Consider the following 16,494-nt stretch of genomic DNA (forward strand, 5'->3'; position numbering starts at 1 on the left):
GGACATGATATTAACACCTCATTTATTTATTGTTCTGTCTCCTGATTTTCCAGTAGACATCTCTCCAGAAAAAACTGCTGTATGTGAAGTGTGCAGTGTTTAGGAATATTAGCAGTGTGGCAGACAAAGCTGTGTTCATTGTAGAAAATGCCCTTGAATATATACCACAATCTGTTGATTGTCATTTGTTCTGGTGCTGGCAAAACAGGTATTTGAAGCCAGTACACAAAACAGCATTTACTTTCAAGTCAATGTGTGTATGAAGCATTCAAATCCTAAAAATCTATCTAAAGCTCTAAATTTGCAAGATATATTACTTGCAAGTAAAGCTGGCTAACTTGGGAAAGAACGGAGGCATTCTCTGAGTTTCACCAGTACCATCTCATGAGCAAATACCTGGTTTAGCAATTCACTAAACCTAGCAGCCACTGGCCTGTCAGTCCTAGAGAGGAGCCACCCAGGGTTCAAATAAACCATGAATGCTTTTACTGTCTTTCACACTAGATGAATGAATATCTTGGTTCTCCAGTCTTGTATCTCTGTCAATTAGGCTCAAAGCTAGGTCGGAGTATTTCTTTTAAAGGAAAGTAAAATTTTCTTGTTTAGTCATCATGTTTATTAAGTTTTTGGAAAAGTATCTGTGGGTCTAAAAGAGTTCTCTTATTTTCATTCTAGTTCAATTTCGTTGGGAAATTGCTTGGACCAAGAGGAAACTCTTTAAAGAGGTTACAAGAAGAAACAGGTGCAAAAATGTCTATCCTGGGAAAAGGATCCATGAGGGATAAAGCTAAGGTACTGTGTCTGTATTCTGATTGCAATTAGTTGAAACATATGTTGTTTTGGGTGTCACACTTAAATTGCCTGTCTGTTCATTAATGACTCAATTAAAAGGTCTGTAATAGACTCTTGACTCCAAGGCTAGTTTGTTTTTTTCTAGTTACATTATTTGCTTTAATATATTCTTTTTCTTGCAATGCCAACCTTGCTTAGACCTTCACAATTGCTATAGTATCACATTTAAGTAATTCACCTAAAAGAGAAATCATGTTCATTTGTTCTGAGAAAAGTCTTTTTCTCCTGTGAAAGTGCAGCTTGTATATATTACTGCTTTAGTATTGGTGTACATAAATGAGTTTTCTCTTTTGTTTTCTGTTTCTTTAGAGATTTTTTTTAATGTTGAATATTTATTCAGGGCATAGTTCTAGGAGAAGATAACAAATTAGACATTTTGCTTAAGTGTGTGTAAAAATGCACCATAGATAAAGAAAAAAAAATGTTGGGAATCACAACCTGGTCAATGCCCCTAAGTAATTACTAACAGGTAAGTGTTACTCCTCCTCAGTTTCCCCCCCAGTTTGTAAACTGAACATGATGCTCTGTGGTGTGGAATATCCCTTTGGCCAGTTTGGGTCAACTGTCCTGGCTTTGCTTCTAAGTCCTTGGATTGGGGTAAGCACTACATAACAACAACCCAAACATTTGTGTGTTATCAATATTATTGTCATACTAAATCCCAAACACAACAGGGTACCATTTATTAGGAAGAAAACTAATCCTATCCCAGCTAAAACCAGGACATTAAGGAAGCTTTCATGTATATTTTACCCAAAGAACAAGTACTGATTGCATTGTGATGTCTTTTAGAATCTATGGAATAGCAGAGTTATGGTCAACACTGAAATAATGACTCCTAATGTCACTATATTTTTACTGTTAATTTCACTATATTTTAACTGTATATAGCCTCTAGTAATGTTGTGCATTATTCTTGTTTCCTTTCTGTCACCTCTGTCATTATCTCAGTAGCTAAAATTATGAAAGTAATAATATGCTGAAAGGAAAGACCAATCGGGATTTTTTGGTTGGCATTATTTGGTCTTGGTAATGTGTATCAGCAATCACATAGACATTATGAGGTCTGCAATTGCAATATTAGAAAAATAAACCTGCAAACTATACAAATTAGGCACACAGATTATATTTGATTTTTCAGAGTTTTCTTTATGACATTTTAGTCCGACATTTAGTGACACTTCAGTTATGATTATAAGATAATATATGTTGAATACACTGCTGATTTTATTTCCAAGTATTGACAGGTAAAATATTTTAATTACTTATGTCTAACTTCTGGAATCATAAATATTTCCCTAGATGAAAGAATGTGTGTCCTGCTAAACAGCAGTCATTTGCATCACTACTACATCTGATGCCCAGTCACTCCACTCTCAGCCACCCACTCAGATTATTATTGCTAAGAGCATCAATTGCCCAGGCAGGGGAGTGTAAACAAGTTTAAACACAAGTTTAAACATTAATAGACAGATTCTAAGACTTCTCATTTTGAGATTGGTCACTCTTCTGATCATATAATTTGATTTTTGTCTGATCATAATGAACAGTGCCAGCATGGCAGGTACTACATTGACTCATGAATATGTCAGCAAAATTTGAGTATGTCTTCAAAAGGTTTTTAGTCCTTAAGAATAATCTGAAATTGAGTATGAGTTTCAAGGAGACTTATTCATATGAGACTGGTGTAATAAATGAAGTTCTAGGGTAAACTGGCATTAAATATAGCAGTCATGAAAGCAGTTTCTGTAGAGAAAGGCTCACAAGCAATTTATCTTAGTCCAATTTAGACATTACTGACTCAAAAGAAAACAAATCCCTCTGCAGTTACAGTGAGAGGTAGGAATTTTCTCATCCATGTACATCAGTTTTACCAGTTCCTGGCAAAAAAGTGTGAGAATAATCATGGAATGGGTAATAGTTACAATTAGCATTTCAGAGAGGCTATTCTAGTTTGAGATACTGATAAAATGTAAAGAAAATATGTTTGACTGTGAGCATAAATAATGGTGTGAATTGCTACATTGCTAAGGAAAATACAACTTGCTCTGGTTGAAACCGTTTTCTTGTCAAGAAACGAGTGCACTAGTATCATTTATGCAGTACTTTTTTACTAATTTAAATACAAATTACCAAAGTCTGGAGGCTTTCTATGGGTTTTTTGAACCATAAAAGAAATCAGTTTATGTATATTGGCCGATAGATCTTTGTTTTGCAGGAGTATTCCAGAAAAATTGATGTAATTTCTCTCTAGAAACTAGAATTTCCTTCAAGCTGTCTGTATTATGCCATGAGCCATAGCAGTTTCTAGACAGACTGCAGGCATGTGTGCTTTTCCCCTCCAGTCTGCTGCCGCTGGATGCTGAGTTGCAGCAGAGAAGCAGAAACAGAATTTCTGCTGAAAAGTGCTGAGTACATTTATGCCCTAGATACCTAGATACTTAAATCTTCCAAAAGAACTGATCTGCTGATTTGAGTTTTTTTTAGTGCCAAAATAACAACAGGGACATTTTTGGCTCAACAATGAGCTGCTCTGGCTACAGTCAGTAATTTTGGTCATACAGAGGGGGAGTTTGTGTGTCTGAGAAGTGGATTATATCAACAGAGGTAAGTCTGTTCCTCAGAATTTCCTTATCTTCTTTAAAGAAACCTGTGGGTAAATTTTAGAGGCTTAAGATTTTAGGCTGTTTCCTTTCAGAGCAACAGGGAACATGTGTTAAGAGTTACTTGAGATTTCTGAGTGTCTGCTGTGCCTGCAGTGTGGGAACAGCACAGATTAATTTGAAAAGGCAATGCAACTTACCCAAAATGCATATTATGAACGGCTCCAATTGTGCACAAGGCACCACAGAGCTAATGTATGTCACATAAAGTTATGTTAGATGTTACTGAAGAGATGCTCAAGTGTAGCTGCATCAGCAGTTTGTTTCTATTTTTAAGAACATTTTTATTTTAAAAGTGACCTAAAGGAGTCTGTTTGGAAGAACTGAATAACCTAAGAACAATAGAATGTTTTAATTTTGATTTAGTAATATATTAGGTGTTAGACAAAAAAAGATTTTTGGTTACTTTTCATTTTGTTGAAAAAAAAAAGAAAAATAGTTTTTTAGGCTACATATCTTTTCCTGAAAACTCATTGTTCATCACCTGCAAGACATCTGGAAGACTGGTCAGTTATTTAAACTAAAGGAGGTCACATTGTCTTTGCTCCATCCAAACATATTTTTGAACCACGTTTTACTTACATAGAGTAGAATTTGGAAATTTGTGTCCTGATAACAAGGTTATTTATTAGATTAAAAAAAGCTAAAACATTGACTTTTACTGTACCACATGAGCTGTCAGACACACACGAAGGAAAATGTAAGTCACAGTGTTTGCATGAAGTCTTCTGCAGACTGATGCATGTGGATGCTGACAGAGAGAGAAACTTTCCCTGCATCATCCTGGGGAAAGTTGGGAGAATGCTCAGACAAAGAATTAAAACAATTCTTATCTTAATCTCTGCACCTGCTGTTTGTGAACATGTGGAATGTTGGTATGTGATGTTTATGCAAAGATATTTTAAAAAGTTGTTGTTCCGAATTAACCAATGGTGTGAGGGGTGTTGTTTAGGAACCAATCAGGTTCTGGGTGAAAGATCCTGTCTATAAATTCTGTGTAGTTCCTAATAAAGCTCGCTTTATGCCTTCTGAGCATGGAGTCAATGCTGCCTTCCTTTAGCCATTCATAACTCAATCACAACAGAAATATAATTGCCATTCCAATTTAAAACTTTTTTACCTAGAGAAATCCTGTCAACACCATTTCTCATTCTGCAGACTACCTGTTTATTACCCATTTCTCTCATACCTTTAACTTGCCCTTAGTTATGTCATTTGTCCTGGCTGTTGAAAGGATTCTGTTTTTCAAGATTCATGTTGTCTTCCTATAAAACATGAAAACTTAGAGAACAAAGTTGCACTGCAGCTTTGAAAAACCTCATAAACTACTTTTATGTGATTCAGTGTTTTATCAGCTACTGAGCACTTTTAACTGCTGCCTTCTTCAAGTTGTGGTTTTTGTTAAAACTAGTTCTTCAGGAAAGAGGAGATAATTGCAGTCGAACTATGTGCCTTTCTTTAATCTGTGGGTTAAGTGCTTTCCAAATAAGGTCCACTGTCACTGGACAACAGCTTTCCCTGTTAAACAGAATTTGTTTCATTACCTTTTCTCTATAAAAAAAACCCCTAGCATTAAGAGCTTGTTTGCAACTAAAAAGATCTGAAATGAGCACACAGGGAAACTACTGAGATGCAATTATTAGCATGTTTGCTTTAGAGTGGTTTTAACAGCTGTGTTATGTGATTGCCTTAAAAAAGATTTTGAAAATATGCCATAGTTGCAGTGTGCACTGGTCTCTTCCCTGCAAATTCTAAGTGCTGTGAGGTCAGTCCTGCAACCTTTAAATAATTGTTTCAGTATCTTACAGAATTAAGTCCATATGTAATGTGAGTAATGCCCAATAGGTTTTTGGTTTGAAGCACAATGTGTTTTTTCATTAGGTCATGACTACCATGTGTTCTAACAGAGGAAAGTTAGTTCTTTAATAGGATTCTCTTCATTGTTCTTTCAAAAAAGTTATAAATTAATGCTCAGATAGCCCAAAAGGGAAGAAAAATGTAGCAGGTTTTGTCTGTAGGATGTTGTGGTCCAAGAATTACTGAAATGTGGATCAAAGGTGTTGTCTTTAGTGTCCAGAGTTTTAAAAGCTTTTGAGTGTCACTACCTGTCAAAATGTTTAATGTCATGCAGTATAGGTACCTATGCAATATTTTTTCCAAGTGAGAGTGTCAGCATTCTCAACAAGAATAGGAGGTTACAAGAGACTTTAGAAAGTTAAAAAACAAAACAAAACCAACCAAAAATCACCTAGTGGTCTGTTGCACTACATTTTACACTGGTGCCACTCCACCTGTGCCTATGAGGTTCTTGCTGTGGCTTAGGGCAATAGTAGTTTAGCTCAGTGTGTTTCCAGGAGTTTCAGCTCTTAGAGTTGGAGGTAGAAATTTGGGAATCCCTATAAGAACTCAATTTAGTTTTTTAAAATATAACCTTTAGATTTACTTCCAGTCTGCTGGGAATTGTGATTTGGACTTTGTGCAAAATCTCTGAAATGTTAATTTCTTAGGCAAGTATTTCTGTTCCCTTGAAGCACTTCTTTTATCATATTCAGCTGGAAAATCTCTAGGGAAAACAGAGCAATGAGTGGCATTTAATTTAGAAAACTAGCTCACAGCTAGGAGCATCAGTAGCAGTTTTAAAACATTAATTGCTGCTCACCCATTTTGTATTTTTCTGTTAGGTTTTCCTTTTTTGTGTTTAAAAGTCGTAAAGACTTTGTGTTTTTATGTCTACAGACGCAGCATCTTTCAGCTTACAGACATTTCACCCCACAAACAGGTTTATGACCAAGAGCAGGCCTGGGCCCTCAGCTTGCCTTCAAGATGTGAGCCAAAGTTACAAGAGCACACTTCTTCTGCTGCAGCACAGTTTTATTGTCTTCCTTAAAACCTTCAACTTCCTGGTATGAGCTGTTGTGGAGCTATAAGGACCATAACAAACAACCAGCAACAAAGAAAAATGCAAGGGAGAGGAAACAAACAAAAAGCAGACCACCCCATCTTTTGAAACTGAAATCTTTAAGGGCCAAAATGGCAAAAGGATGTTAAGTCTTTAAATCCTACTGTAATCTTCATTCTCTCAGTTTTTCTTTTAAGTGAGCATGTCAAAAGGTGCCAAAGGCTTTCACAATCTAAAGCTAGGTTTTTTTCTTGATAAAAACATTCTAATTAAAATACTTTCTCCTTAGACAGAGAAAACATAAATATGTTGGCAGGCACAGATTAAAAGAAGAGATCATCTTTATCACTGTTTCCTCCAGTGTTACTTGTATTCTACAACTTCCAGGTGCTCAACCACCCCAGTTTCTTGGAAAATACCTCTATGTATCACCCCTCGTGAGTTATAAAATAGTTTTTTCCCCGGATGGGGGAGGCAATTTATGGTAGATACAGATCACAACCAATATTTCTTAGAATAGCTTTTATTCTATAAACCTTTACTGATTCTAGTAAGTATTGAAGTTGTTTAGGTTTTTGCTAAAGGCGAATATTATTCTCAGAAGCTATTCACCTTACTGAGTCTCCATCTGAACTGCAGTCTCATGATTACCTGGTTAGAGCAACATTGGGAAGACAACTCTAACTATATACTCAGAAAATAGAGGGCTTTACTGGCAGGTAGGTATTCAGAAAGTCTGTCAGAGGATCCTGTGTTTCATCAGCAGCATATGTGAGCCCATAGTCTTCATCAGCATAGAGCCGTCATCTTGGACACGGGCTGAGTTCCAGACTCACACGGACACAGTGTGTGCTCAGTCACCAGCACCAGTTGTCTCCAGGGCTTGCCAGTCCTTGGGAAGCTTTCATGCACTTCTCAGCACATACTTTTCATTCCTTTGACTTTCTTCTTTATTTTTCTTGAAACTATTCTTCCATCTAAACTTACAATTGCCTATAGAATCAATTTGTGAGGAGCGAGTGGATGAGACATTAATGAAAAATGCTTTTTGCATTACTTCTCTTAGGTGTCTTATGTCCACGTCTTGTCTGCTCCCTCTTATGTTTCACAGATTTGTGCAAATCAGCTTGTTTCCAGAAAAGTGCTCCTTCTCTTTTTTTCAGAAAACTCCATGTTATCCAGAGTGCAACACCTATAAAAAAACCAAGGTTTCTTTTCTGCTTCTCAACTGCATTCTTTTAACTAAATTTATATATTTTGATATCACACACAGTGCTTTCAGTAATTTATCCTCCCTCTTGCACAAAGAGAATATGTTTATTCAGTGAGAGTCTTTCTAGATGGAGAGTCATAACCCTCTTATTTTCTTGTCATATCCCTGCATGTTTTGGTTTTTATGCCTCTTGCCTGTCTTCCAGGAATGTGGTGCTACAAATGATTTTGGGAAAGACAGTAGGACTGTTGCCTTTCCCAAAATAATTTGTATCACCACATCCCTGGCAGACAGGAGCATCTTCTGTTTAATAGTTTGTGCAGATTCCATTAGTTACCTATTTGTGTGGCTTGCTGGGTGAAGTGGAATCAAGCTCAAAAATATGAAGCCGTTGAGCCAGAAGAGTTAACTGGCCCCACTGGGATAAATTCTTCCCTTCCTGATATTCAGATGATCCTATCTGCCTACCTAACCCAGGAGAGGCCTTGTGATACATCATTCAGTATATATATCAGAAAGCTCATCTGTGTTAACAGACATCTCCCAGTAACTTTGGGGTTGTAAGAGCAGTGGCCTCTTTTCCTTCAATTTATGCAGTTTCAAATGATCTGCAGCAGAGTAGTCCCTGGCTTTTCCAATTTGTGCTATAAAATTTTGAAAATCCATTTGTTTCTATTTCTCTCAAGTTTGTTTCTTTGCAGTATGGATTTTTTTTCCTTACAAAGGTTTTTTGTTATATTTATATCAGAGATTTACAATGTTTCCTCTGGCATCTCTTTGTGAATTTTAGAATAGGTTCAAGTACTTAGTGCATATTGCTGCAGAGAAAAATCACCTTTTACCCAAATCCTTTTGGGTTAAGAACAGCTCTGCTTTTTTTTTTTTTTACTGGGTGGGTAACCACTCTGACCTTGCTTAGAGGAGTTAGGCTTAAGGTAAGCTTTTTGAAAGCTTTGTTGTCTGTATGCATATGTGGAGAGAGAAAGAAAGATGTGTGTGATATATTGCTCCAATTCATGATTGAGCATTAATTCTCTCTATGTTGGCCAGTTCCTTGTTTTTTTCTGCGCAATGACTAGAGATGTCTGTCCCTTGACCATTTTAAACTCCCATGCTATTTAATGCCCAACTTTTTTATCCCCAAAAGATGCACAGTCACTTCCAAGGTCTCAAGATTGATTTGTAACTCATTTCCGTAATGTTTCTGCGCATTGGTAGAACTTGCATTTTAAATGGAGTTGACATCATTTACATTTTAGGAGAAGTATAGCTCAAATAGCTCAATTAAAATTACTTTGCAATTATCACCAAATTAGTCAACAATGTTCCTTTCACTTTGATGTAAGACCTGCTGCCTTCTCAAGTCATACTTGAATAAGCCTCCAGATCATTCCATGTCCTAAATGGGGATTTTTATTTTTCTGCTGAGTTTCATGCAGCATGTAAAGACAAAGCATCAGTACCAAATCATTCTTAGGTTTGGAAAAAGGTATCTATATTGGAAAAAGCAGTATCAGAACCCAGCAAATTACTGCTTCCTGCCCAAACATGAGACAGTGCAGCTCCTTGTCTCTGCAATGCAGCTTGTGGTTTGTGCTGCCTGTAAGCTCTGACCTGCACTTCAGCATCTAGGTCTGAAGATTGTGCACCAGGGCACTCCGTTGACGTCTCCAGTCAGATTCCAGTTCTCCTCTGCATTTGCTGCCTGGGCACTGTAGCAGTATGTGAACAGGACCTTTTTTGTCTCATTAGAGAGGTCATTTCTATTTCTCAGTAAGCAGCCTGTTCCTGCCCTCATGGCAGCTGGAAATTTTTTAGTTGCATTTCTGTAAAAAAACTACTTTGAGTTTGTGGCAGCAGATTTTTACAGCATTCTAGCGTTATAGCTAGAGCCCAACTTACTGCAGCTTTTTTTTGTGTAATTAGATACTCACAGGTAGACTGTGTTGGCTTCTGGAAGGGGACTCAGGATGTTGCACAAAGTAGATGTTATTCCTCAGTTATTGGAGTTTGCTTTCAGTGGTACAAGATCTGGGCTATCATCAGAGTCAGGAATAAGCCATTAGGAACTGCAGGGTCAAGGGAGCATCACATTTATTTCCTGACTACTTCCTATCCAGTGTCTCCCTGAGGCAATGGTAACAAAGAAGACCTTGGTGAAGATTGATCTGGTGGCATATTTTGCTCAGTAAATATTCCCTGGGAGAGAAAAATCCTACATTGAACAAATGAAAAAAAACTTCATGTCCTTTTTGTCTCTCAGAGACAAATTTTGGACTATAAACTCTAGACTGTAAATATTGGAAACAGTCTGCCTCATTGATTCTGTAACTCATTTGTCTGTGATTTCTTGAAAAAGGGTGTAAATGCCAAATAATTTGGGCAAGTTTAGGTGCTTATTAAAAGAAACTGAGCCGAAATCTCTGATCTCTTTCATATTCTTGTTTTAATGAATTCTTTTGGTATTAAATTAAAAAATACTTACAATTTCTTCGTACACATGGAATATTAGAACATGAGGTTTTATTGTAAATTTGAAAATCTAAATTGGCATAGAAAATTGAGATTATCATATCTTCCTACATTAGACCTGTATTAATTACTGATGAAAAATTAAAGTGCATAGATTGGTTACATGCCAAGACAGGTTAAAACAACCAGGAAAATTGCTGGACTATTCTTCTTTGATGCTTAAGGAGGTCCATAAGATACTCTCTAACACTCTCAGAGTCCCCCAAATGCATTTCTTGTACTGCTGAAGCCAGTGGCAGTTTTGCCAACGACCAGTGCAAGGAATAAATTACTCTTAGTATTTAGCTGAGTGAGCAAATGAAATTCACATGCAATCTCCATGCAGTTCTCTTGTTAAGTTTTAGAACTAGAGCTCCAGTCTGAAGAGTGGTGTTAGAGTGGTTGTAGGGATTCAATAAGATAGAGCAATGCAAGTATTTCCTACTAGCACAATTCATAGAGTGATCCAGTGCTTCCATGTAATTAGTGATGAGTTCTTCAAAACAGAATAGCCAAGAGGGCAATTTAGCTCTGTGTTAAAATTTTCATACTCTGAAACTGATAGTTATGAAAATTGCATTGTCCTCACATAAGAGTCACATCAGACCTCAAGCAGATGCTGTTTTATTACTGATGTAGCACAGTGGTGATGTTAAAAGTCTTTATCACCTCCCTTGAATGTAATGTTAAAACAGACTTACATATTCTATAGTTCTGACAGGACATTTGTAAGACTTACACTGCTGCGTTCAAAAAGATTCTTTCTTTCTACAAAATTAGGCTGCTTCCAAAGGGCAAAACATTGAGGTAGTGCTTCAGCTTTATTCTTTTTAAGTTGAAGGTAATGGAAGACCATGAAACTTTAAAGACGGCAAGGCAAAGAAGTGGCAAGAGAGCAATGTGGGAAGGGTAAAGTAGCCCTTAGCAGAGAAAAAGTTAACATGCTTTCTGGTTTGTCAACTTGTAAATGTTTTGTAGCTTTTTTTACCTGAAAGCAGTTTAAATTTTTTGTTTGTGGAATATTGTAAGGTTTTCTAAATATCCCAGCAAAGTAAACAAAGCTATGTACACATGTATTATGCATTAGAAACAAGCTGCCAAGTGACTCAGCTGCCATCTCCCCTCTGTCCGCAATAGTGCCAATTTCACACCCAAAAGTCTGAGTTTCATCCAGACCTGTGCCAAACTCTTCAGCTGACTTGTATTTCATTGGTCAGAGAACAAGTTGGTGCTTGCTGACAGTGTCCCACCCCCATACCTCGCATTAGCCAGGAGGTTTGGTTGTGTGACCATGCACCCATCTGGGCACCCCCTTCTCCTGCACATGGCATTTGCAGTCCTGAATGGCATTGTCACGGTGAGTCCTGGCACTGATGTCCCTGCCTGTGGAACAGGCAATAAGTTTTCTTTAAAAAAGAATAAACATGGGAAGAAATAAAGCAGCACATTCATGTGTGAGAGATGGGAAGGTAAAAAAAGAGAGACAAGGAAATTAAAGTAAATTAATCAATTGCTTACAGCAATTTGGGGGACTGAATATGTTTTCACCCTGATGTTTTTTCCCATCTATACTTTTTCAGAACAATGACTTACATTTCAAAGTAGTTTATTTATCTACATGCAGCTTCATAAAGACAAGGTTTGATCTTGCTGAGTTTAGTTTTATGTTTATTATTCTACTTGTTTTACATATAGATAAATGCAGAAAGAACTGCTTTGAAATATTTGTAGCAATTACATTAAATCCCAGTTTTCCATGCATAATGTTATCTGTACTCTTGAGGATCATGATAAATACTTTTAATATACTTTAATGGGCTACTCTTACAAGGAGTTTTGCATTGCCACAATAGAGGCAGCATTGCAGTAAATTAAATTACAGTGCACACAATTAAATAGAATAATGAAAAAAAAAAATCAGTCTTGGAGCAACAACTCTTTGGAGTCCCCTGAAATTCAATTCCACAAGAAACATAATAGAAGAATATGGTGAGTGGAATTTAGATAGCTAAGTTAGATATTATTTACTTTGTAATATCTCCATCAGGGATTAATGTTCTCTTATTCAGTTGCATTGATTAGTCTCTGGATCATTTTTCAGATTGATTACTGTTGTAATGTAGCATTCCTTTTTCATTTATCTACCCAACATCAATATAACTTTAGAGATATAACTTCATCACAGTACTGTTGTTATGTAATCCACAATAATTTGCGGCATCTCAATAATAGCTGTAAGGAAATCTCTACAGATTTAGTTTGAGTTTATAGCCATTTATTACAAGAAAAACCATCCCATCTTTTTTTCATCTTCTTTGAAAATTCTCTGACAGAGGGGTGTTCTCTGACAAGCTTCTTTCCAAGTATGCTTGGCTGTGAGGTGTGTTTCTGCTTTATCAAAGAAAGCTGAAGTAAGGCATATGTGCAGCTTTGACAGTTATGTTTTGAATGTGCAGCGGAATCAGAAAGTATGATATTAGCATTGCAAGGGATATAACTTGTTTTTTTTCTAATTTTTGTAGTTTCTGTTTTTTTTGATTGCAGGTGAACATGAATTCAATCCAGTTTGGAGCTGGCACTTGGAGTCTGCAGGACTATAAAGTTTTCCTTTCGTTCCCACCATTGAGTGGCTTTGGCTTTATTTCTCAGTTCTTACTTTCCCTACAGTAAAAGCTCTTGTCCATCTAATCTAGAGGTGTCTAATTAGAGAATTAATTTGTTGATAATTATAAATCTTACAAATGTGGCATGTTAATACACTAAATTCAGAGTTTTCTGAGTTCAGATGAATAAGTTGTTATCCCTACAGAATATATCCCATACTTAAGGACATCTGTGAATGTGCTTAAGGCTCTAAGGCTCTTTTGCCTATTTTTTTATTGATGTGATTTTGTATCTGTATGTGAACTTATATATTCCTTTGGTTTGGATCAGATCAAGTCATTTATAGAATGCTTTTTTTTTTTCCTTTTTTTCAGAATTTGTGGAGGAGTCAAGAGGGGTAGCAGTTAGTGATTAAAATCAACACAAAGCCTTGCCCTAATCCCTGCCTCCTGTCATTTTCTTCCTTCCACAGTCTCTGAGAAATTTCTTTGAAACCAAATCTTTGGTAGTAACTCTAGCACTTGCTGGACCCTGATCTCATAAACTGTGTTTAAAGGACATAGGAGCACAGCTGGGATGGTTTTACTTTGTGAATGTGCAAATGCTTTGCTGAATTTTGGCCTTACAGGCAAATCTTCCCTCCCTGTGCTTACAAACCCTGCTGTGAAAGTCAATGGCTGCACTGTGTGTTTTGGTGCTCCAGCAGATGAATGATTTAGGGGATGTCTGTAAACTCTAAAGAATTCACTTAAGAGTAATTTTTATGAAGTGAGGAGGAAAAATAAATAAAAGCTTCTCTGTTTTTCTGTCCAGAAGCAGGTCCTGCTTTTTGTCTCCTCTTATGTTAAAAAAGTATTTTACCAAATGCTTAAATGCTTATTTGGCATGAGAGAGAGAAAAAATTATTTTCTTTGTATTGTGTTGGTAATCTTTCTCCAGGGGTCTGTTTACAGAATGAGGGGATATAGGGAATGTCCAGCAAGTCTTACTTCCTTAATTAAAAATATAATTAGCCATCTATATGACTTTCAACTCTAGTGTAACATTGGTTATATTGAATCTCTAGCTGTTAACAGACTTGATCCAAAGGTATATATGTAAGTCCAAAATTAATGTTTCACATTTCTTTAAATTGATGTAGCAAATGTGTACTCTTGAATAGTTTGACAATAAATTATTAATTCTGTTTTGCTATTTCAAGGCCAAATCCTGAGTGTCAGCAGTTGCAAACAGAATTAATATTTTAGTTTGTTCTATTGAAGATTTAGCTGCTATTGCTAAAACTCGCTCTACAGAAATGAATCTCTTGCAATCATCACCCAGTTAGATATAGGAAGGTTTTTCTTCAACTACTTTTAAGTAGAAGGCTCAATCATGGTGCTGAAAAGTGTGTGGTAAAAAAATGATGTGATATTTGTCCTGGTTTAGGGCAAATTTGGGAGAAAACCTCCCAAAGGGTGCTCCTCCAGAAAGCAAACCCCCATGGCTGCTCCCCACAACCAGTTAGGGAAGGATTCCTCAGAGAGAAGTGGAAAGAACCTGTTTATTAACAGGCACAGCACCCTCCAGCACACAAAATGAACAATACTGGATGACACCACTCTTTCACTGCTCTGAAAAAGATGACAAATTCAGAAAGTCTCTCTCTTGGGGGTGGTGGCTCTGTTCTCAGTCCCTCCCGCGCTGGGGCAGCTGCTGCAGCCACAGGGTGCAAACTCTCGGTGTGCCCAGGTCCCAGTCCGGAGCAGATTTGAGTGGTTCCAAGAAAATGGAAAGAAAAATAGTCCAGGAAAAATTCAGACTGCTTAGCTAAACTAACTAATGAGCAGAAAAAAAAACAAGACCAAAGCAGTAGCAAAGCAAGAGCAAAGCAAAAGCAGCACTAAGTACTGCCCCATCTGTGTGCCACTGACTGTGGGGGAGTGAGCAGGCTGATAACAAAACAAAGCTTCACTCTTCCGAGCCAGTCCTGATGGCACAGAACATCATATCCAGCATAAACAGAACACACAAATGGGGATACAAGAATCATTATGTCACCCTAGGACAATATTAAACCTTGAATTTTTTTTTTTTTTTGCTCCCCTTCATGATCCAGACCCTGGATAATTTGAGATGAGGACCTAATTGCAGCTTTCCAGTAGCTGAAGCGAATCTGCAACAAAGATGAAGAGAGATTATTCGCTTACAAGAGCCCATAGTGACAGGACAAGGGGTGATGGCTGTAAACGGAAAGAGAGTGGGTTTAGATTAGATATTAAGAAGAAATTCTTTACTGTGAGGGTGGTGAGACATGAACAGGTTGCCTAGGGATGTTATGGATGCCCCATCTTGGAAGAGTTCAAGGCCTGTTTGGATGAGCCTCTGACCAACCTGGTCTAGTGGAAGATGTCCCTGTCCATTGCAGGGGGTAGGAACTGGATGATCTTTAAGGTCCCTTCCAAACCAAACCATTCTGTGAGTCCATGACTGTGATATGAGTCCCTATGTTTTACAGTTCCTGTATTTGAAACTGTGGTCTTTGGTGTTGTCTGTTTTGTGCCACCTTCTCTCTTTTCTTTCTTATTACATCAGCAGAGTGACATATTGAATCTGCACATTTCCTTTCTCCTTTCATGATACAGACAGCTCTCACTCCTTCCTAGTCTGAAGTTTGTAGGCGAAACACTATTATATATTCTGCAAAAAAAAAATTTAAAAATATAGTAGCTGAACTTATAAAATGTGGAGTTTTTTAATGAGGTTCACATTAGTAACTGCTGTGTTTTTTTTCTTTAGGGTTATCCTTTATTACTTTTCTGCTTAATGTACAAAATATACAATATGCATTATGATCTACAGATGCATACCCAGATGAAATAGTTTTAATGCAAGTTCACTATTAAATGAAGATGGCACATTCATTTCATTGAAATATATCAGCTAGAATATAAAGTTTATAAAAGGTTGCAAAAGTACTTAAATATAGTGAAAAGGTTGTTATTCAGTGTTAGGACTATATGGAATTTGGCCTAATACATCTACAGAAATACATTTCAAATGTACACTGGCAATCTGTTAATGAAGGGAATAATCTATAGTTAAAAATAGATGAAAGGATTTTACATGTGTAGCAGAAAAATGCAGCAAAGAAGCCTGCTATGTAAACTTAAATTACTTTTTTTCACATGGGCTTCAATGAGAAAGGGCTTTGTTAGATCATAGACTATATTGTTTGTTGTATGGACTTTAGTTTCCAAACTGGGCTTCTCCATGTCACAACTATAAATTTTGCTCTTAATATATAGCAATAAGAGCAAATTTTCACATTTTGTTTTATGCTATTTGTAGAATGTAGTTCAGCAGTGAAATCGAGGAGATGTCGTACTACAATGAATTATTAATTAATCTAGTGTCATTTCCTGGCTCTGGAAATAATATTCAGTGGTTTATAAAATTGAGAGGAGAAAGAGGAGCAAATTATATTCTTGGATAATTAAAGAAGCCAATGTGATTGAGGAGAGAATTTGTTTCTCTCGCACATAAGTTATCACTGCATACCATGAAATACAGTATCAAATAACTCTTCATAATACATTGGCTAGCATAGAAGCATATGTTATGTGTCTTCATTCAGCATGCCTAATTAAATTTTGCTAAGATATTTATGCAAAGATTTTTTTGTTGCCTTGGATGAGGAAATGTCATTAGAAAGAAAAAAGTGAAAAAAGCGCAACTGTTTTGTCTCTTTGGAATATATTTTATGTATGTTT

General features: G+C 36.7%; 1 protein-coding gene across 29 annotated transcripts in view; it reads left to right on the plus strand.

Moving 5' to 3' along the window:
* The window catches only part of KHDRBS2 (KH RNA binding domain containing, signal transduction associated 2), a 339,259-nt gene that overhangs the window by 105,654 nt on the left and 217,111 nt on the right, over nt 1-16,494 (plus strand). For all 29 annotated transcript variants that reach the window (XM_074538473.1, XM_074538475.1, XM_074538468.1 and 26 more), the window contains exon 3: nt 676-792. In XM_074538473.1, coding sequence (XP_074394574.1) covers nt 676-792 — 117 coding nt within the window. The remainder of the gene's footprint in view (nt 1-675; nt 793-16,494) is intronic.

Source organism: Zonotrichia albicollis, chromosome 3 (assembly GCF_047830755.1).
Source record: "Zonotrichia albicollis isolate bZonAlb1 chromosome 3, bZonAlb1.hap1, whole genome shotgun sequence".
Lineage (NCBI taxonomy): Eukaryota > Metazoa > Chordata > Aves > Passeriformes > Passerellidae > Zonotrichia > Zonotrichia albicollis.